Source organism: Thermobia domestica, chromosome 10, assembly GCF_964235325.1.
Source record: "Thermobia domestica chromosome 10, izTheDome1.hap1.1, whole genome shotgun sequence".
NCBI classification, from domain to species: domain Eukaryota; kingdom Metazoa; phylum Arthropoda; class Insecta; order Zygentoma; family Lepismatidae; genus Thermobia; species Thermobia domestica.
Genome location: NC_137463.1, coordinates 227,782,838 through 227,805,622, shown reverse-complemented (window position 1 = coordinate 227,805,622; position 22,785 = coordinate 227,782,838). Strand labels below are relative to the sequence as shown.

At 35.3% G+C, this 22,785-nt stretch overlaps 1 protein-coding gene across 1 annotated transcript in view; it reads right to left on the bottom strand.

Annotated features, from left to right (window-relative positions):
- Positions 1-22,785, bottom strand: part of Lerp (lysosomal enzyme receptor protein) — a 502,993-nt gene that overhangs the window by 319,900 nt on the left and 160,308 nt on the right. Inside the window, exons 19-20 of the mRNA XM_081729164.1 lie at positions 7,471-7,660; positions 3,546-3,616 (exon numbers count right to left, since the gene is read on the bottom strand). Of these exons, the coding sequence (XP_081585290.1) occupies positions 3,546-3,616; positions 7,471-7,660 (261 nt within the window). The remainder of the gene's footprint in view (positions 1-3,545; positions 3,617-7,470; positions 7,661-22,785) is intronic.

Sequence of the window (22,785 nt, the reverse complement as noted above, 5' to 3'; positions counted from 1 at the left end):
AAATTCTGCAAGTTGTTTAATGTTTTCGTAATTTAAAATTGTATTCACCGCTTACAATAATTATATGAACGCCTCGCCTCTGGATACAGCATGTATCATAATTCGACCTCAATAAAATAAAATCAAGTAGGCTGAGCAAAAAAAAAAAAAAAAAAAAAAGTACATCATTAAGTACAAAAAACTCAAGTTTTTGAAGGTTAGGGGCCGGCAAGAGTGTAGTTTGTCACTCAAATTATTAAACATTTACTGTGAACGTTTAATGAAGGAAGCATTTAATGTGAACTGGAGATTTCAAGATTTGAAGGCAGGTCATTAACCAGATCATGCATGCTGATGATAGGGTTATTACAGCTAGAACCGAAGAAGAACTACAAGGGATGATTGACAAAATAGTTGGCACTGAGAAACTATAGAGAATAGAAATCAATATCGAAAAATCGAGTTACGAGATTATCCCGTGGGAACGCGTCCTTACGGGCCAGAGTAGAATAAAAAGAATTTGAAGAGGAAGATAATTTTAAATATCTGGGAAGTATTTTGACAAAGATGCTTACTGCACCAAAGGGATCAGGTCGAGAACTGCCATGGTCAAAGCAGCATTCAAAAAATAAAAAAAAATAAAAAAATAAAAAAAAAATCATTCTTAACTAGTAGGATTAATATTGGACTAAGAAAGAAGTTGGTCAAGTGCTATATATGGAGTATTGGACTGTATGATTTACATTTGGACAATGCGAAAGTAGAGAAGAAATATGTAGAGTTTTGAAATGGTGTTGGAATAACAAACACGGGGAAGATAAAATGGACAGAGATAGAGTAACAAATGAAAATGTTTTAAAACGATGGGAGAAAAAGAGGACGCTTTCAGCCAGCGTCTATCGTAGGAAAGATAATTGGATTGGACACATCTTGCGAAGAAATTGTCTTTTTCATACTGCCACAGAAAGATATATGAAAGGAAAACGAGGAATAGGAAGAGAAAGAACATAACTAATCGATGATCGGAAAAATAGACGAAAATACTGGGAGTTAAAAGAGGAAGCTGAAGATCCAGAAACAGGGAAGAAACATTTCCAGGCTCAAACCTTAAAAAAATTTAAAAAAATAAAAATAAATAAAAAATAAAAATAAAATCATTAGTCCTAGGACCTGCCAAAAGGCAGCATAGTTAATATTATTATTATTATTATTATTATTATTATTATTATTATTATTATTATTATTATTATTATTATTATTATTATTATTATTATTATTATTATTATTATTATAAGGTTTACTCTCTTGTAATGTACAGTATCTCCTTCCATACGTTTGTAGCGTCAGTCGCTACTACAGCTACGATCTTTAAAAAGAGAAAATCACCGTAGCACTCACGAACTTTTGGTGTGTACGTGCTTCTTTATTATGCTGTTAAAGGGAACTTCTTTGTACCGTCATTGTGGATTGATTTCGGGCACGTTCAAGCCAGAATAATTCAAGCTTTATGATATAATTTCAGTTAACTGTCCTATTTTTCTCAAACGAAGTACGGAAACTCTGGAGGAATTGTAATACATATTCAAATAGAATTAAACAGAAAAATGCAAAACAAACCTACCTTAAAAAGAATTATTTCGTTAACAGGAAAGAAAATATCCAGAATTATACATTTTATTGGTCAACAATATCCTTAGAATGTCGCAACTTAGCCAACGATTATTATGGTTGGCAGCTATTCTTGTATTTCAATCACATTTAGAAACTAGAAGGCTTATTCAAAAAATACTTGATGTTAATTTCTTTGGCGTAAACAAATGTAGTAAGGGTGGTGCGGTTTGATGCACGTAGTAGGTGATCCTAATGAGTTTTTTTATTTTTTTTAAAAAAAATTAAAGTTTGCAAAAGCAGCCAGTCATCAGCAGATCACTGATGAATGAGGAGGTGTAAGTGAGAGGCATGGGGATTTCGTTTTTCACAAAATGACTAAAAAACTTGAACAACGCTACTTTATTAAATTTTGAGTCAAGCTTGGGGAGCTCGAAGTGGAAACGATCCGCAAGATCAAACAGGCGTTCGAGGATGATGCCATGAGCATCTCACGGATCAAATGTAGACAATAAATTCAAATTTTCTTGGACAAACACGGTATTCCCGTGGTTTTTCAGGATCCCCACTCTTCCGAGATTGCTCCATGCGATTTCTGGCTTTTCCCCAAACTGAAAATGTCCCTGAAAGGAACCAGATTTCAGCCCAGTGAAAACATCATGAAGAATGCGAGACAAGCAGCGTGCAATCTCCAGAGAAGTGTTCCAACATTGCTTCTAATAGTGGGAGAACCACAGGGAAAAGTTTATGGTAGTCTTAAGTGGAATACTAAGGTTAATGTAAAATGGTGGTATCTGAAAATACTTTTTTTTTTTTTTTTTTTAATTAATAAAAGTCGGATAGTTCTGGAACGAACCTCGTATTTATTTGCGGATGAATTGCCATACATAGAAGTAAAGAAACGAGAAAAAACTTAACTGACCAAGTAAATGTTAAATAGTATCAATTATTCGTCCAAATTATCAGTTGCGTAAGTGTTTGCTTCCAATATTATAAATCCAAAGTAAACTACAGTAGGTATTCAATAGGGAACGATGTACGAGTCGCATCCCGAAAGTATGTTTCGAAAGTGCCTCGAGATGGCCCTCACTACTGCTCAGAATAGGACGCGCTTCCGCAGGAGTGGACGAAGAACACGTAGCCATAACCTGGCGTAAGCGCAGTTGTGTGGAGTCAACGGTGACATGACTACGGTATGGTAAACATGGCTGCGAGCATACAGCTTCCTGCCGAGTGCGAGGTACACGGTAATCAGGTTTCTTCATTTTAAAAAATTGGTGGCATCAGACTCCCCGGCAATTGTTGGATGTGTATAGGCTGGATGTCATGAGTGAACGTAAGATCAGAAGATGGTGTAGAGAATTGACAGCAGGCTGCACCAATGTGCATGACGAACACTAAAGTGGCCGACGATAGCTGGTTGGGATAGCTTTGACTATGTCACTACAGGCCTGACATCGCGCCCAGCAACTTCCACCTGTTCCTCCACCTGACACGAATTCTGGCTGGACAACGTTGTGACAGGCGATTATGGCATCCTCGCTCCACTTCTTGATACAGACATACAAAATCTAGTGCCGCGTCACGAAAAATGCCTCAACGAGGATGATACAAGTGTTGAGAAGTATGTTGTATATCGCTAAAACGGCAGTAATAAAATAATTTTCTTTTGATGTTCGTCTTTCATTTTAATCAATTGGAACTTACTTTCTGGATGCGCCTTGTACTAAGGAAAGCATGCAAAACAAGATTAAAAAAAAAAAAAAAAAAAGATAGGAGTAGAAACAAACAAGTTTCGAAAACAATTAATGGAACTATTCGAAGGCTCCATGAACGTTTTTATCAATAATTTATCCCCTTCAATTTCGTAAAATAACGAGTTTCATGTATTTAACGCGTGCTCAATTTTCGAACACATCTTTCATTAACTGAAACAAAATAAAAATTCTTGTACTTACCCACAACAGACGCGGCGTTCCCACTCCTGCATGCGGATTACATTTTAATTTCACCTGCGCACTGTACCGAGCTGAAATAGCGAAAGAAAATATCACAAAGTAACATACTCAAAAATAAGATTAAATTACACTGATATCAGAATATCACAGTTTTAAATACAGTTTTCAATTGCTTAATTAATATACTTATTTTTAGATATTAACAGAACCAACGGAGTGAATTTTTCTTTCTCTCTTCTAAGTACAGAAAAATCTGGTCTAAAAAGGATTAAATTCCTTCACTTTTCTGATTGTATCTTTTCCTTTTACACCTGCACTTTAATATATATATATATATATATATATATATATAATTTTATGTTGGGTTGGGAATTCTGTGAACCTTGTGGCATCACAGATTATGCCAAAGAATGCCTCCCTCCAGATATTTGCATGGTACAAAATTTTGGCATTTTTGTCCATTAATTTAAAAGTTACAAGGCGTATCAAGATAAATGGTCCACCCTATATATAAAACCTTGCCAAGTTAATGATAACGCCTGACTTTAGAAACACGTCATATGTCTGGGATGTCAACAGTCAAGCAACGACAGCAGCGGCGAGCTGTTAGTTGGTGGTGGTGTGTTAGGACAAACTTCGTACTGCGTGAGAAGCAGCAGAACGACAATGTGAACTGAACTGAGCGGATAGTGTAAAGTGGGCGACCTTTCTGACTTCCAGAGCGCAAATGGCCTATTCGACTTGCCATAAAGACAGACTGTGTCACGTGATCAAGTGTCAAAAAGTCACGTTGGGTGTTAAATCGAGTCTGGAGATTCCAAATCCACATGTGAGATATTTCAATTCCAGGGGTGCCCTGAGTAATTCGAAGAAGATGCATATACTTTATCATTATTATTAATTTTACTCAAACAACTTGATTTTTGACAATGCTCTATCCATATTTACCTTACGTGCTATACATTGTTTTAAGCTATTCATTATGTTTTTGCAATAAGCTTTCAATTAGCCATCTCCTTATTATAGTTTTTGAGATATGTGGACGACATCATTATTGTCATTGATTTTCCATTTACTTTACTGTTCACGTTTCGTGATTTTTTACTATGTGCCATCCATTTTAGGACAATTCCTTTTTTGAATGTAGAAGCTACACAGTTTGTTCTATATTTAAGCTGAAGTTCAGCCATTTCCCTCTTTTGATTTTTGAGATAAGTGGAGGAATTATTTGTTTTTCATTCATTTTCCATTGACATTAATGTTAATGATTCGTGCTCTTTGACTATGTTCCATCTATTATAGGACAATTTGCTTCTAGAATACAGAATCTACATAATTTCTTCTATATTTAAGCTGATTTTTAGCTATCTTCCTCTTTTCGTTTTTAAGATAAATAGAGGAATTATTTGTTTTTCATTCATTTTCCATTGACATTAATGTTTCGTGCTTTTTGATTATGTTCCATCCATTTTGGAACTATTTGCTTTTGGAATATAGAATCTACATAGTCTCTTCTACATTTGAGCTAAATTTTAGCCATCTCCCCGAAGTCTGTCTACATTACTGCAAACGGATATGCCCTTAATGACGCGCGTTTATAGTGCGAGCGTGACGAAAGTGGCAAATGATTTTCATGTGTCGCGAGGGACAAGTGGTGAGGGCCTACAAAACTCACGACAAAACCACGTCGGCGAAGAGGAAAAGTGGTATGAAGTAAATCCTCAGTGACAAGTCTCGCCGCCAAACATTAAAGCGGATTGTCACTCAGAATCGACGTGCGATTATGGTGCAAGTGACGGAGGTACCCCAGCAGTTCCTCCCACAACCTGTGTGGACAATAACAGTCTGTTGGAAGTTACATGACATGGGCATATGGGATCGGATTGCACGAGCGAAACTGCTGATAAGAGACTATAATGCTTTAGCATCAAGTCAATGCTGCCTGGAACATGCAACATGGACAGCTAATGACTGGAAACTATGATATGGTTTGATGAGTGATCGTTCGCCTTATTTCAAACCACACACCGTATTTATGGTAGAGGACGTCCAAAGAAGCATATGTCCGCTGTATCTTCGCCCAACTGTGCAACATGGCATCGGATCCGTGATGTTATGATGCGGAATATCCTTGTTTTTAATGGGTCCTGTGCTGACCCTTACCGATCGTGTAACTGCCTGTAATTATGTCGCCATTTTAGGGGATCCTATCCCTTATAATTAATATGTACTCATATTGAGTACATGGACCTTAGAATTTATTGTGGAGGTTCTGATTGTCGTAGAAACGTTTTTTTTTTTTTTCATTCTTAGCAAAGAGATGTCTCACAACGTGTGGATATTTTTTGTTTGTAATTCGACGTCATTGTTCTGTGCAGTGTTGCCAGGTAAACGAATTCATCTGAAATACCAATTTTAGTGATATTTTTCAAAAGAGAAGTTGAATCCATTTGCGCTTACATTCATATATTTATAAATTTTGTTTGTGGTATCGTATGGTGGGCTTCATCTACAGACAGAAGAAACCCACTGTTCATTTCTCCTATAACATCATTTCTCGAAGAAACATGTATACTTAATTCATGTGTCACGTCTCACTGGCGAACAGCAAACAAACCAGGAAAAAAATGGAACGGGGAATATTATGACTGCTTCATTGTTTTGACTAACGGGTATCAACAACACGTTATCACCCTTCAACCCCCTCTCTGATTCATAGTACACGAGTCTCAACTGTTAAGGTTATTATTGGGTAGCTAAAAATAAACATGCGATGCAGTTACGCCTACAACTGCTACAGGTTGAAAAACTTCAGCAGTGTAGGAAAGCAAAACGCTTTAGTCGAAGAGGAGAGTTCGTGTAAAGTGGTCCATGTGTGTGTTGCCAGCCATTTTCTTTAAAAAAATCCTTTTTTTTTCATAAAAATAAGGGATTTTCCCCACTTTTTGGCAAATTGTTGCCTCCAGACCCCCGGTATTAGTGTAAATGTTACGCAACATCAAAACATGGTCACTGACGAATCCAAAGAGGTATAAACTATTACCTTGCTACAATATCTCGAGTTTCAAATAAGCTTTCAATGCAATGTATTTTCTGTACAGAAATTACCACTATTTTCACCCAGTATCAGGGTGTTACATATTATTTTTTTCTAAGTACTTACTTAGTAGATTTTTGCGATACTTGTAGGATATATTGGCAACAGTCTAGCGCACATTTTTATTTTTTTTTTTTCCACAGCATGAAAGCAGTGTTGCCAACCATTTGTTTTGTTACAATATTTTTTCGTAAAAATAGGTAAATTTTCTCTACTTTTGGGAACACTGCTTTTCTAAGGAACCTTATTATGAATCTTGATTGTTACGAAATATGAAAGCATGGTCCCAGACAAATCTAATGAAGTATAAATTATTATCCTGCTACAATTATGGGCCAAGATACACTTGTCTAAGCAAAAATATCCCATTTTCGATTAAAATACCACTTACTGGTCGTGTAACTGCCTGTAATTGTGTCGTCATTTTAGAGGATCCTATAGTTCAAATGTTGTTTCCGGAAAATGTTACCATATTCCAGGCAGGTAATGAGCCCACTCACATAACTGGAATTGTGAAATATCGGAATGAAGCTGAACTCTTCCTTATCCAGCCCAATCGACGGACCTGGATATAACTGAATATCTATGGACCATTTAGAGTACACGAATCGGGGGCAATTTCCGCCTCTATTCCCCCTCACGGAACTGACCGATGAACTATATTCGAAATGGTGTAATATTCCACTCGCTAGCATTCACGACGTTTATAACTCAATTCCCCAGAGGTGTTTAACACCACATTAATCTGGTAAGTTGCACATTTTAGTTGTTTCCATTACTTTGATAACCACCTGTGTCTATATACCATACACGAAATTTAAAACTCACCTGAACCCGAACATTTAACTCCTTTAGAGAAGTTGAGATTCAAACTGTCCTGACTAAAATCATAGAACACGCTTTCCAGTTCTCCATATGAATTCCACGAATCACTACTTTTCTCACATATTCGAACACCTCCACACACACTTGGTGACCCACAAAAGTTCAATATGTACGTATTATCTGCACCTATCACCTGTAAGCAAGGGAAACATACACCATAAGCACTTAAATACTTAAAAATTGCATCATACATTTACAAAATCTAAAGCTGCTTTAAAAAAAAAAAAAAAAAAAAAAAAAAAAAATCAAACACTTCACTATGCTATGTCTGCTACAAGGTGCTAAGATTTAGGTTAAGCGTACTCGATACGAATTCACTCTAAGGATTCGAATCAACTCTTTTAAGATATAAAACAAAAGACAAATTCTGCTCTAAGCATATATTTAATAAATAATATCGTTACAGTTTCGGCAAAGTATTTTTGCCTTCATCAGATACATTATCAATTTCACAGACACACATTAGATAATGCTTAGGGCAGAATTTGTCTTTTCTATTATACAAGAAATTATAAGCTAGAATGAGTAGTATTCTTTTAAGATAATTTTTAGGTTTTCTAAATAAATAACACACATGTAATTATGTATAGTACAAGAAATATAAATAGAATGATGAAATCTCTCCCATTTTCTCACATAATATCAACTTCAACAATCAGAGGTGTTCATTAATACAGACTCTAGCTGTCCATGTACAGCACACACAAGTTGTGGTACACTCCATTTAGTCTGAAAAGCACCAACGTAGTGAAAGTTGTGTGGCTGTTGAGGAAGTGGACTCGCTAGCGTAGTGGTTGGCACACTGGTATAATAAGACAGTTCCAGGTATGATTCCTGGATCAAGCCACTCGTTGTATCTTCAATATATTATTCTAATGAGCGAATGGCGGCGGCGCTTGCAGTGGTGGGAGTAACAGACGGTCCTCAAAACAACACAAATTTGGATGAAAATCAACAAGTTGGTAATGATAAGACATCTGATGATAAGTCAAGAAACAGTTCTTTAATTAGAAACAGTAATAATTAGTAAGACTATTCATGGATTTGGATTGATTATTTTAACAAAAGAGACACTGACCAAAGCTTAAAACTCACTTTATTTTAAATTATAATTTGTAACTGTTTCGGATATCTAGCATATCCTTCTTCAGACACTATCGAAAATAAAATCGATATCGAGACAATATCGATAGTGTCTGAAGACGGATATGATATATATCCAAAACAGTTACAAATTATAATTTAAAATAAAGTGGGTTTTAAGCTTTGGTCAGTGTCTCTTTTGTTAAAGTAATAATTAATAACATTACATTAGAAAATTGTAGTTACTGCAAAATTCGAATCAGTGAGGTGAAAACAAATGACGATCTAACATGCTGGGATAAACCTTCGCAGAGTAAACTAATAACTGAACTAATTGAAGAAATACATTCACTGCGTGAGATTATTTCAGTATTAAGAGATGAAAAATGTGAGGATGTTCGTAGACAAAAGCAACAAAGCAAATACAAAGATGGATTCCTTAGTGTAAGAAAGGGCGCACCGCTTTATAGTGACGTAGTAGCAGACCCGAGGAATCAAAGTAGAAACTAAATAAGTACACAATCACCTACAAATTACAACAAACAAACTTCTTCCAAGCATCGAGAAACATCGAAGAGTGTTCTTCCAATTAGTAACAAGAAAATAAATTTTCAGAAACACTGCAACAACAATACCAGGCAGCATGGTGTATTACAGGAAATACCCACGCAAAACAGGTTCACAGTTCTACACGACCTATCAGATATGAATAGTGCAAGTGCAATTAGTGAAAATTATAAAACCAATGTACACAAAAGTTTAGGTGATGTCAGTGTAAGTGAAAATTTAGATGCTGTAAGCAGGTACGTGAAACTAAATAAAAAGGCTACAAATGGTAGTGCTCACACAAGCGTTCATGATAAAGGCACTGGCAAAACTGAGAGTGCAAAGCGTCATAGTTTGAGGGCAAGTAGTGAAGAAAAGACAAGAAGTGCAAGTGTAAAATTTGGTAGTGATAATTTGACGGGGAACTCAAAAGTAAGTTCAACAGAAATAAACAAGAGGAAAGTGGTAATATATGGTGACAGTCATCAAGGGGACTGGCCGGTATTTTAAACTTCAAATTGGTAGATAAACAAATTACTAGTTTAGTTAAACCGGGAGCAAGAGTAGGTAACGAAGTTCAGCCAGTGGCTTCAAATAGTAATAATCTAACCAAGAACGATGTACTTATTATTATCGGAGGGACCAATGATATTGCTAAAAGTGAAGCTGATGCCGCTATAAGCAATCTGTGCTCAGTATTACCAAACCAACTCATAAAAACGTGATAGTTGTAGGTGCTCCATATCACTATGATCTTATTAGCTCTTCTTGTGTAAACCAAGAGGTAAAAACCTTCAATAAGAAATTTAATACTTTAAGTAAACGGTATAGTCATGTGTACCACCTAAATGTTGAGGATTTTCCTCGTAGGTATTTCACAAGCACTTAAGCAATACAGGTAAAAAAAAAAAAAAAAAAAAAAAAAAAAAAAAAAAAAAAAAAAAAAACTTAGGGTAATGACGCGAGAGCTTACTGTAAAAATTAGTGGCAGTAAAACACCCATAATCATTGATACAAATGGTACAGTACGCGAAAATTTTGACATAAATTGCAAAAGTAGTAAAATTCCATGTCAGTAAATAAATGCCAAAAATGAACTCTCGACAACTACTGATTCGTGTGTTGAACCGAGTTTGAGCTCGGAAAGCAACCGAGCTCAAGAAGAGCTCTTGGAAAGTAATAAAATTATGCCAAAACGAATAAGAATACCAAAAGTGTTATCAAATGATTTTTTATAGTAGCAAATCCTGAAGCTGGTAAACGCTTAAGAAATCATGTGGTATTGAGTAACAGCAATAATAGCAATTACAATTACAATCACAAAAGTAATAGCGATAATATAGTTATTTTTCATCAAAATGTACAAGGGTTTACTTTTTATAAAAGGAGCATGTTAGAAGAACTACTCTCGGACAAATTGGTGGGAGTAAATTTAATCTGTATAACAGAACACTGGTTACAATCAGGTTACTTAGAATACTTTAGCATTCCGCAATTTGAGCTTAGAGCAGGATACTGCAGAAGTAATAAAGATAAGAGGGGGAGCTTGTGTATATGCAAAAAGGGGCCTAAAAACGAAAGAATGCACTAGGTTTAAATATTTAAATGTAGAAAAACATTTTGAAAGTTGTGCACTAGAAATTGTAGATTATAACCTTGTAATTGTATGTGTATATAGAACTCCTGACAGTGATATAATGTTTTTAATAAATAAGATGGGTGCTATACTAAACTATTTTCTAAAAATCAAGGAGAATGTCGTAATTGTTGGGGATATCAACATTGATTTTTTTACAGCCGATAAAACACGAGATAAATCATCTTCTAGATTCATTTAATATGGACGCAATTGTTAAAGTTCCCACGCGTATTACAAAATACCCCGAAAGTGCAATTGACCAGTTCAGAGTGAGCAAACATCTTAAATATAACACAGTAGAAGTCCTCAACACTAGTTTTTCAGACCACCTTGCCCAAGTACTCGATATACATGAAACCCCCAATAGAACTTTTTGTTATACAAGAGCAACTAACCTAACTTACAAAAGATAATTTAATAATGAAAATATACAATATTTAAATCACCTTCTCAGGGAAGAAAATTGGAACGAGATCTATATGTGTAACCAGGTTAATGAAGCTTTCAGTTGCTTCATTGACACCATAACTTTCTATTTCAATCTAGCATTCCCTGCTGTAAAATGTGTAACTTTAAGAAAACAGTCAAAACCCTGGGCAACACAAGGGAACAGAATAGCAAGTAAAAAATGAGACTTCTTAACAAAGCTAAATCACAAGGAAATCTATCACCATGTACAGAGACATATTACAAAATATACAAGAACTTATATAAAGTAGTGCTGAAAGCAGCAAAAAAGTTGCACAACGACACAATCATTAACAATTTAGATAATAAGTCGAAGGCGTTGTGGAAACTAGTGAAGAGCGAATTAAATATAAACTGTCGTACTGTTGACTATAATTTAGAGATAATTAAAAATGGCAACATAATAAAAGATCCTCGTATAATAGGTGACCTATTTAATAATTATTACAGCAACTTATCACAAACGTACAATAATGCAACAATACAATGTATCTACGAGGCGCGGACAAAATCCAAGCTAAATTCTGGCAAGGCGGACAAAATCCAAGGAACAGTATAATGTGCGTAGCTGTGGTATGTGCCTGTGAACACTCTAATTAAATTGTATGTTTGTTTCTTTCTTCAATTGTCATGCATTCTAAAGTTTTATCTGTAATTCTTCAATTTATTGAAATAACATCTCATTTACTTTTAAAGAACTGAAAATCCAATAGAACATGTAAGACTGTCACAGTAAGAGTGCAGATGAGCTTTAATTACTTATCACATCCATATGAAAGTATGTAAAAGTATTATACACAGTGTTTTGAAACAAATAATTTTGATATACTGATCAAATTTTCGTCAGAAATGATCAATATGTGAAATATGTACGGTAGTTGTAGAATGCGGAGGTTTTCTTTTTGTATTCTCGTGTTTCGCCTATATATTCTAAATAAGTGAAATATAGATGTATCTATCAAGATCAAAATGTGAATATGGTAATGGTAGAATGCTGAGTATTTTTTTTACTCGTTGCCATCCACCACTTATTATGTTCGAATGCTATTGAAGTGTGTATTTTTAATAATGTAATAATGTGTGTGAATTAAATAATGTAAAAGTGTTATCTAGAAAATCGAAATGTGAAAATGTGTCTAAACCAACTAAATGAAAATGTATATATTATTGATTATTTTCAAAAGTGTAACTGATGTAAACACTTTGAGGGTAAAGAAGTAATTTTTTTTTATCTAAATTATATCTTTTTAATTGTATTTCTACTTTAATTCTCAATGAATAGAATAGAATTACGTAAGTGTACTCTTTTTAAGACTGGGCTGCTTTGCTGTTATTTGTTATTTCTGATTTAGCAAGTCAGTGCTTTTATTTTCTGGCTATATATGTGAATATACTCTTTTCAGTAAAAATATTTCTGATCACCCTAAATTGGATCCACTTGGGCATGTCCTAGCAGTAGCCAGAATATTTTATGAATAATCTGCATCTGCACTCTTACTGTGTCAATCTTTCATATTTTATTGGATTTCAATAAATTGAAGAATTACAGATAAAATTTTAGAATGCATGACAATTGAAGAAAGAAACAAACACACAATTTAATTAGGGTGTTCACAGGCACATACCACAACTACGCACATGATACTGTTACTTGGATTTTATCCGCTTGGATTTTGTCTGTCTTACCAGAATTTAGCTTGGATTTTGTCCTCTTGGATTTTATTCGCTTGGATTTTGTCCTACACTCATGTATCTACACCCAGTTACCAACACAGAAATATTAAAAGTGGTAAAGAGAATGAAAAGTAAGTGGTCAGCTGGCGTAGATGGTATATCGCCAAATATTGTAAAGAAAAGCATTAAAAATATTTTCGACCCCTGTGTTTCCTTATAAATATGTCATTCTTAAATGGAGAATTCCCTAGTACACTAAAACTTGCAAAAGTAAAACCAGTATACAAAAATGGCGACAAATTAGCGCTTACAAATTATAGGCCTATTTCACTTCTCTCAACTCTGTCAAAAATTCTAGAAACCACAATGAGTGTCCGAGTAGCATCTTTTTTTTACTCAAATATGATATAATAGCAGACGAACAGCATGGCTTCTTAAATGTTAATCAACGGAAACTGCAATATATAATTTCCTAGAAATTGTACATAAAAGTCTAGATAGTAAGGAGAAATGTATAGGTGTCTTCCTTGATCTTTCCAAAGCATTTGACTTAATGTCACATAAAAATCTTCTTTCAAAGCTTCAAGATTATGGAATAAGAGGCACTGCGTACAAATGGTTTCAATCGTATTTGGAAAATCGGCAGCAAGTAGTAGAAATTAAATACAATAACAGAGAAACAAGAAATATCATGTGGAGTGCCACAAGGATCCGTATTAGGTCCGTTATTATTTTTGATATACATTAACGACCTACCAAGTAATGTTGCTCCAGCAGAATTATTATCACTTTATGCAGATGATGCTAATATTATAGTAAAAGGGAAAACAAATTAGGAAGTTAAAGGTAGTGCAAAATGAAATCCTCTGTAAACTATCTCACTGGATTCTAGAAAATAAATTAAACACTGAAAAGACGCATGCAATCAATTTTCATCATCTGCGCAACAAACATGCACAGCCCGTGAATTCAACGAAGTTCTTAGGAATTTGGATAGATAAAAATCTTTCCTGGGATGTGCATATAACAAAGCTTAGTAAGAAATTAATTTTTTTTTTCGCAATTAAAGTACTTAAAAACGTGTTAAAAGATTCCACTTTAAAAAACAATTTACTTTGTATTATTCCAGTCGAATTTAACATATGGCATTATATTTTGGGGAAACTCACAGAAAGCCAAAGTAATTTTTACAATACAGAAACGAATAATAAGAATTATGGCAACTGCTAAACCAAAAGATCACTGCAAACCAATATTTAGAAAACTTCCAGTACCATGTTTGTATACCTTAAATTTACTGATATTTGTAAAGAAACATCTGGAGAGTATCCTTACGCGAGTAGAACAACAACATAATTATGATATAAGAAACAAACGAAACCTTTCCATTGTAGAACATACAACTGTATTATATGAGAAAGGGTGTAATTATGTAGGTATCATGCTGTACAATAAACTTTCCTAAAATATAAAGATTCAGGACTCTGTTGCTAAATTTACAAAACTTCAGAATTTTTTATTACAACATTGCTTTTACTCGGTAGAGGAATACATGAATAGCTAACTGAAAAAAAATCTATGATCTAATTAAATCAGTATCACTACTTGTCTTTAGGATTAGATATATATGGAAGGATTTCTACATACACTGCAAGTAATAATTACTTATTGTAACTTTATTTGTAATAATGATTCATCCAAAATGTAACCATAATTAGTAACTTAATGTATGTAATTTACATTATTATTATTTCTTTTTACTTTTGTGTTTATATATAAATGACGTGTCCACTTCACATGCATTGTAATACAGTGCTAAATGTATGAAAAAAAGGACGAAAATAAATAAATAAATTATTCTAGACCAATTACTGATATTTAGACTTAGGTAAGAAGTTAAATTATTATTCTCATCTTTGTTTTGGTTGAAATTTTAAAAGAAAGAGGAAAATACTTGTATAGTTAAGTACAACCCATGTCTCAATTTGTAACAGTATTTATAACATGTTAATGTATGTTGTAAATTTGTTACGTATGCTGACTCCTAAAAACTTAGGTAATGAAGCAATTCCATTGCATATGAAGAGTCTAAACATATTTTTCTATATTAACAAATTTCTTGCTGAAAATGTTTTCCTGACTTATCTATGAAAATGAAAATGAAATCTTTGAGTTTTACGTCCCACACTTATGTCGGCTAGGCTAAAGGAGACGGTGATGACAAATGAATTAAAATGGTGGAATGAAGAAATCGAGAGGAAACAGAACCCCGAGAAAACCCACTCACACGGTGTTTGTTCATCACAAAGTTCACTTGGCGCAACCTCGAATCGAAACAAGGGCCCATGCATCAGAGGTGAACGCTCTACCACTGAGCCACTGCGGCCCTGGCATATCTATAGCAATATGTTTGTATACTCAGAACGATATTTCGTGTGAATTTGGTGAACTTTCAAAGTAATACACATGTAATACATAATGATTTGGTGGAAAACATAATGAATTATCTGCTAATATCCCTCTTGTTTAGGCTCGAAAAATCCCGGATGTCAGGCAGTCAGTAGCCCCGGCGACTGGAAGTACAAGTCTGGCACCTAGATAATTTAAAGCCAAAATATATATACGCACATGTCTCAAATTGTGTCCAGTGTATTATTATGGTATCTAGTGTGTATTATTATTATTATTATTATTATTATTATTATTATTATTATTATTATTATGTTGTCTAGTTTTCAGAACTGGCGCCTATGTAAGAAGAAAACTTTTCGAGCCTTGGCCTTGTCCATCATGATGTTTCGGCAGCCTAACCATCTGTTTGCTATAGCTTTTTTCAACTCCAAACTACTGCGGTGACTACGAAAGTATCTCTCTTGTGGAAATATAGCAAGACAGTAAATACGTTATAAATAATACGATACTTATAGCAATAAGATAGAAATACTGTAACAATAGTCTGTGGTGACAAACTGTTAATATGTACAGTGAAACCATGTACAGAATGGTTCAGGGCGCGGTAGCTCAGTGGCAGAGCGTTCATCTCCGGTGCTTAGGGTCCCTGGTTTGATTCAGATAGCGTCGTGTGGACTTTGTGGTGGACAAACACCTTGCTTGTGGATTTTCTCGGGGTTCTCTAGTTTCCTCCCACTTTCTTCATTCCGCCATTTCATTCATATCTCATCACCGTCTCCTTTAGCTTAACCGGCATAATCGTCAGACGTAAAACCGAAAGATTTTATTTCATTTCATGTAAAGAATGTAATGGGATACGGATCTTTTTAAAGGTGTTAGTAGCTTTTATGGTGCAGAAAGTGCTGCTATATTTGTAGCCGTACTATAATAACATGGAGATTCACCACATTTATAATATGTATGCCGACAAATTCTCAATGTGTATAATTACGAGTGGGAGAAATATATAGGCGTCAATAGAACAAACTTTCAAAGCACTGGGAGCTAAGTTTCAAAATAAAGAAAAGCTATATTATACAGAAAAGTTATAATATTGTGGCTTAGATATTCTCATTCTGCGCGTGATTTATTTTTAATTTGAATTGGCATAGAAGTTAGACTTCTAATTCATTCAAGTTAGGCTACAAATTTCAGTTTTATTTCAACGTTTTATACAGTTTTGTTTCTTCTTCCATTTTGTTTCTTGATTTTTCACTTTGATACATGAGTAGTAGGGGTCCCGTTATATTGCGCCGAGTCAGCAAAAATTTTCTCGATTCTGATTGGCTGAGAGAGGTCACGTGACGTTAGGCCCCGCCCACGCGGGAAATTCAAATTTTTCAGGTCACGTGGTATGACGTCATGAGTTACCCAGCGGGGAAATCCCTCACTCTAGATTTTTGAAATTTGTTCCCTTTTATGGCTAAGATGAGTGATTCTGATTGGTTGACAGCTGTCACGTGATCTTAGACCCCTGGGATATTTGAAAATTCGTTCCCTTTTACGGTAAGATGAATCCTTTGGTACCACGATGCTGATTGGCTGATAGAGGTCACGTGATCTTAGGCTCAGGGATTTTTTTTTAAAATTCGTTCCCTTTTATGGGTAAGATGAGTGGTTTGGTACCTTGAATTTGATTGGTTGATAGCGGTCACATGATCTTAGACCCTGGGATTTTGAAATTTGGATATCCTCTTTGATGAGTACTTTGGTACTACGATACTGATTGGCTGATAGAGGTTACATGATCTTAGACCCGCTACACGGTGAACAGGTCACATGGTATGACGTCATGTTTTACCCTTGCGGGGAAATTCATTACTAATTCGTTTTTTTTTTACGGGTAAGATGAGTGCTTTGGTACCTGAGGTCACGTGATTTTAGGTCCTAGGATTTTTGAAATTAGGGTGTCCTTTCTGATGTATACTTTGGTATCTCGATTCTGATTGGTTGATAGAGGTCACATGATTTTAGACCCGCCACACGGTGAACAGATTACATGGGAAATCCCCTCACTCATTTGTTTCATTTTATGTGTAAGATGAGTACTTTGGTACCACGATTTTGATTGGGTTGATAGAAGTCACATGATCTTAGCCCCAGCCCATGCGGGAAATTCAGAGTGATATGATGGCGATCCACCCTTGACCAGGGATTTTAGAATTTTGTTCCCTTTTATTGTTACTGTACTGAAGTTCATCTTAAATATTATCGTTTCCTTTTATGTGCAAGATGGCTGTTACCTTGTATGTTTACGTATGAAGATCCTGTACTTGAATTAGTAGCCTATGTCTCTGGAAGTAACAATGGTGAAAGAGGGGGTCCATCGTTGTCGCATGTAGATTTCTTATAACACATTGTTGTGAGTTTAAGCGATTTATTGCTCAGTAAGCGCTTCATTAATGGAAACAGTGTTGCCAGATTTTTTCTTACCTAAACTGCACCGATTCTTTTGAAACGGTTCCGCAGAGTGCAAGAAATTTTAAACTAAAATTTTTTCGAACTAAAAAAATTGAAACTAAAAATTTTCGAACCAAAAAAGTTTACTAAAAATTTTGAAACAAAAAATTTTCAAACAAAAAAATTTTCGAACTAAAAATTTTGAAACAAAAATTACAAAAAAATTTTCGAACCCAAAAAAAATTTCGAACTAAAAAAAAATTGAAACAAAATTTTGTCGAACTAAAACATTTTTTTAAAAACAAAAGTTTCGAACTAAAGATGTAAATCACATCTAAAAATTTTCAAATCAAACTTTTTATCGAACTAAACTTTTAAAATTTTCGAACTAGAAATTTAAACCAAGTTTTAGAAAAATCCTAAGAAATGTTTCTCCAGGAATCGAACTCAGGTCTTTCAAACCAAAGATGTGTATGCTAACCGTTTAGCTATGAATGAATTCGGTTTTAATCGTGCTTGGTGGGTTTCGAACCATGGTTCTTGAAAAGGATACACATATACTTTAAGAAAATAAATCTGACAGTGTAACGCTTCCGTTCGTGGATTAAAATAAAATGCTGATAGACTTCTTTGTGTGTAGACATAGAAGTACATATGATTGAAAATGCAAACGTCAGCGGATCGCATTACTTTTGTTTTACTACGAACGTGTCAGCATGATTCATGAAAAAAGCAAACATTGACATTCTCGTATGGAATATGAGGAAAATGAAATGTCGTCACAGTTACGACAAGTAGTGACATGATCCTGGCAGAAGGGAATTGGCATCGGAATTGCGATACTAGATGTTGTAACTATTGAGTAACGTGAATGACGTCACGATCGATTGTTACACATCGTTTTGGTTCGTGATTCATGACAAAAGCAGCGAGCGTTTTGATTGGTTCGTTGTGATGTCATTTTATAAATTTCCTCGTTTCTGATTGGTTGACGGTGACATCGTTTTCGCAGTGACCTAAATAAAAATCTAAATTTCATTTTTCAAATCCTACACCGCTCTCAACTATCGAGTGAGAAGGTTTGTTTTTTAAAACTGTCTTCATTTAAGAAGCTTTACTGCACCGACTTTTTGTTCATTGAATTTGAGGTAAGTTCAGTGAGATTTTATTTTTTCACACAAGATTCGAAAATCATTTTTATTTTATATTTGTGGGCGGATCACGAATACACTGTTTTACTTTTAGTACGAAATATTTAGACTATGAAGAAATTAGTGGAATGGGAAAGTGGGAGTACGAATCAGGAACCTCCACACATTAGAAGTAAGCACGAGAAATGATATGGTTTAGCGTCCCTTCAGCGAGCACCCGTCGGGAATTGAACCATGGCCAAAGATGTGTGCGCTTAGTTTTGAAAAGAATGCATTACAGAATATTAAAAACTATGCCTGAGAATAATATGGTTCGATACCCTTTGAAAGCATTAGCGTCCCCTTCAGCTTAACGTGATATTCGAGCAATCACCCGGGATTGAACCTGGGCCAGAGGTGTGTACGTCAATCATTTAGCTTAGTTTTGAAAAGAATGTATGATAACGCGTGAGAATATTAAATTTCAAAAAAGGCTTGACAGTGATCCGATGTGGGAAAGCAAATCCCACCGAGGATTGAACCAGGGCCTTCCACATCCGAACCATGTACGCTAACCGCTTAAATAAAAAAGAGTGCATGAATATTTGGTTAAAAGATTTACGCTATACAGATTTTGTTTTGACAATTACGTATGTGTTACGTTAATGGTTGGTGAATCTCTTCAACTTGCAAACGCATCATTTAAAGGTCGTTGTGAGTAGAAAAAATGCTTACGCGTGCTTTATCACATCTCAGTACTGTTGAAACATTCATTCATTCATGCATTCTTTTTATCACTATAGAATGGTAGGTCAGTTACATGCTGATGCAATGGTCTCAAGTTTGACAGCAATAAAACACACATTTCAGTAACATAATTATTTTTAAAAAAACTTTAATTTCTAGTACACGTGCTTTCATAATGAGATTCTGAACGCCACCACCAGGAATCAAACTCAGGACCTTTACATGAATTGCTTAGTTAAGAATTTATCATGAATGTTATGATTTCCTGTTTATCAGGTGGTTAAGATTTTTCTTTCTTCTTTTCTTTTGTAGTAAATTCACGCTGCTCAATTCCTTTTTTCCCCATTACATATTTGTTTTACCGTAATTGTACCTGTTTGTTTGTTTTCATTTTTAACCATGGCCGAATCGGGTTTTACTGTTTGTAATGAAATCACTCGTCATTATAGACGATTTATGTACGTTTATGTATTATGAGGTGTGTACGTCAACCATTTAGCTTAGTTTTGAAAAGAATGTATGATAACGCGTGAGAATATTAAATTACAGAAAAGGCTTGACATGCCCCGACGTGGAAAGCAAACCCACCGAGGATTGAACCAGGGCCTTCCACGTCCGAACCATGTACGCTAACCGCTTAGTCACAATAATAATAAAAAAAAATACGCTATACAGATTTTGTTTCGACAATTACGTATGTATAACGTTAATGTTTGGTGAATCTCTTCAACTTGCCAACACATCATTTAAAGGCCGTTGTGAGTGGAAAAAAATGCTTACGCGTACTTTGTCACATCTCAGCACTGATGAAGCATTCATTCATTTCATGCATTCTTTTTATCACTATAGAATGATAGGTCAGTTATATGCTGATGTAATGGTCTCGAGTTTGACAGCAATAAAACACTCATTTCAGTAACATAATTATTTAAAAAAAAACTTTGATTTCTAGTACGTGTGCTTTCATAATGAGATTCTGAACGTCACCGCTAGGGAATCAAACTCAGGACCTTTACATGAATTACTTAGTTAATTATTTATCATGAATGTTATCAGGTGATTAAGATTTTTCTTTCTTCTTTTCTTTTGTAGTAAATTCACGCTGCTCAATTCCTTTTTCCCTTACACATTTATCGCAATTGTACCTGTTTGTTTTCATTTTTAACCATGGCCGAATCGTGTTTTACTGTTCGCAATGAAATCACTCGTCATTATAGACGATTTAACATTGAGGGCAGAATGCTCGAAGTTCAATTCAACGCACCGCCCGTAGGAACCGATATTATCCAATATGTTCATAATAGTTTCCAAGCAATGCTGGACCATTTGTTAGCCAATGTCGACGATGAGGCGATGGTTGGTTTATCAGTAATATCACCACGCAATACGAACAAGCCATTTTGGGTGAGTTTTCGCCAAGCGCGAAACCTAACACTGGAAACGATGTGGGCCTCCTTTGAAAGAGTTTTACAAAGTAACAATGCATTTCTCCTGCACGAGCCATTCACCGTTCATTTCCATCGTGTGGATATTCCAAGAGGATACGGATATGGAGATCGTTTAGCACAAGGAATACTTCAAAATGAAGAATTGTTACGTTGCAAGCGTGGGATTGTACGTGTAAAAAATCAAGATTCGAGGTGTCTGGCGTACGCCCTTGTTATTGCTATTGGCCTGAAGGCATACAAGAATACAGATATGAAACGATATACACAGTATCAACATCAGAGAAAATGTATTGTGGACGATGAAGTCGATGCGCTATGTGCAAATGCAGGAGTCAATTTGGATCATGGTGCCAGTGTAAATGAAATTCGGCAATTCCAGGCATACCTCAAAGAATATAAAATTACTGTGTATACTAGTTTCACAGGCCGTGACATCATGTACGAGGGGCCCAACGATGAAAATCGCACTCCCATAAATTTGATTTGTTTGGCTGGCCATTTTGATATCATTCAATCTTTAACTGCTTGTTTTGCAACCAAGTTCTACTGTGAAGCGTGCCATAAAAAATACAGTGAACGTAACAGACATGTGAAAAATTGTCCTGTAACGTGCTCCAAATGTCTACAGAGACCTCTATGCGACAAGAACCAAACGCCGATATTGTGCAACGACTGCAATCGTCAATTTTACGGCGAAGAATGTTTTAATAATCATCGTAATATTGTATATCATCGTGGGGAACCTATATGCAAAATGGTGAAGCAATGTACTAGATGCTACAGAGTTTACTCTTTTGTACGAAGTGGACAACGCATTCATGATTGTAATGAGATTTTTTGCAATGTTTGTAAGAAGATTGTTCCAGGATCACATCAATGTTTTATGCTTCCTGATCGCCAATGCTTGAAACCTGGTGTTCCTTCACTCATGCACGCAAAGAAAGCCTTGTTGATTTTCTATGATATAGAATCTATGCAGGACACGAATATTGGCGATAATACGTATGTACACGTTCCAAATTTATTGGTTGCACAACAAGTATGTTACGCATGTGTTGAAAACGATAATATCCAGCAGTCTTGCAGTACGTGTGGTCAGCGCCAGCATATTTTCCAAGGAGAGGATCCAGTTTATAATTTTCTCCAGTACTTGCGGGAACGTCGTCCCAATATAAATAGGATTTTCTGTCTCGCTCATAACTCGAAAGGCTACGATGGACATTTCATCCTAAAGACCATGGTCGAACAATGCCAATGGAGACCTGACGTCATATTAAATGGGACCAAGATACTGAGTTTAACGTTGAATAATCTGACGTTCATTGACTCGTTGAACTTCCTGCCTATGGCATTAAGTAAATTGTCAAAAGCGTTCAATTTACCCGCAACCAAAGGCTACTTCCCGCATTTCTTCAACACCAAGGAGAATCAATCGTATATTGGACCACTTTCAGAAACGAAGTATTATGGTGCAGATGAAATGGCCGTCGAAGACAGGAACAAGTTCATGCAGTGGTACAACGATCATCGTAATGACACGTTTGATTTTCAGAAAGAAATTATCAAGTATTGTATTCAAGATGTCAATGTATTGCGACAAGCATGTGTTTCGTTTATGACGTCATTTGAAACAGAAACCAAAGTGAATCCCTTCTTGGAGACGATCACGATT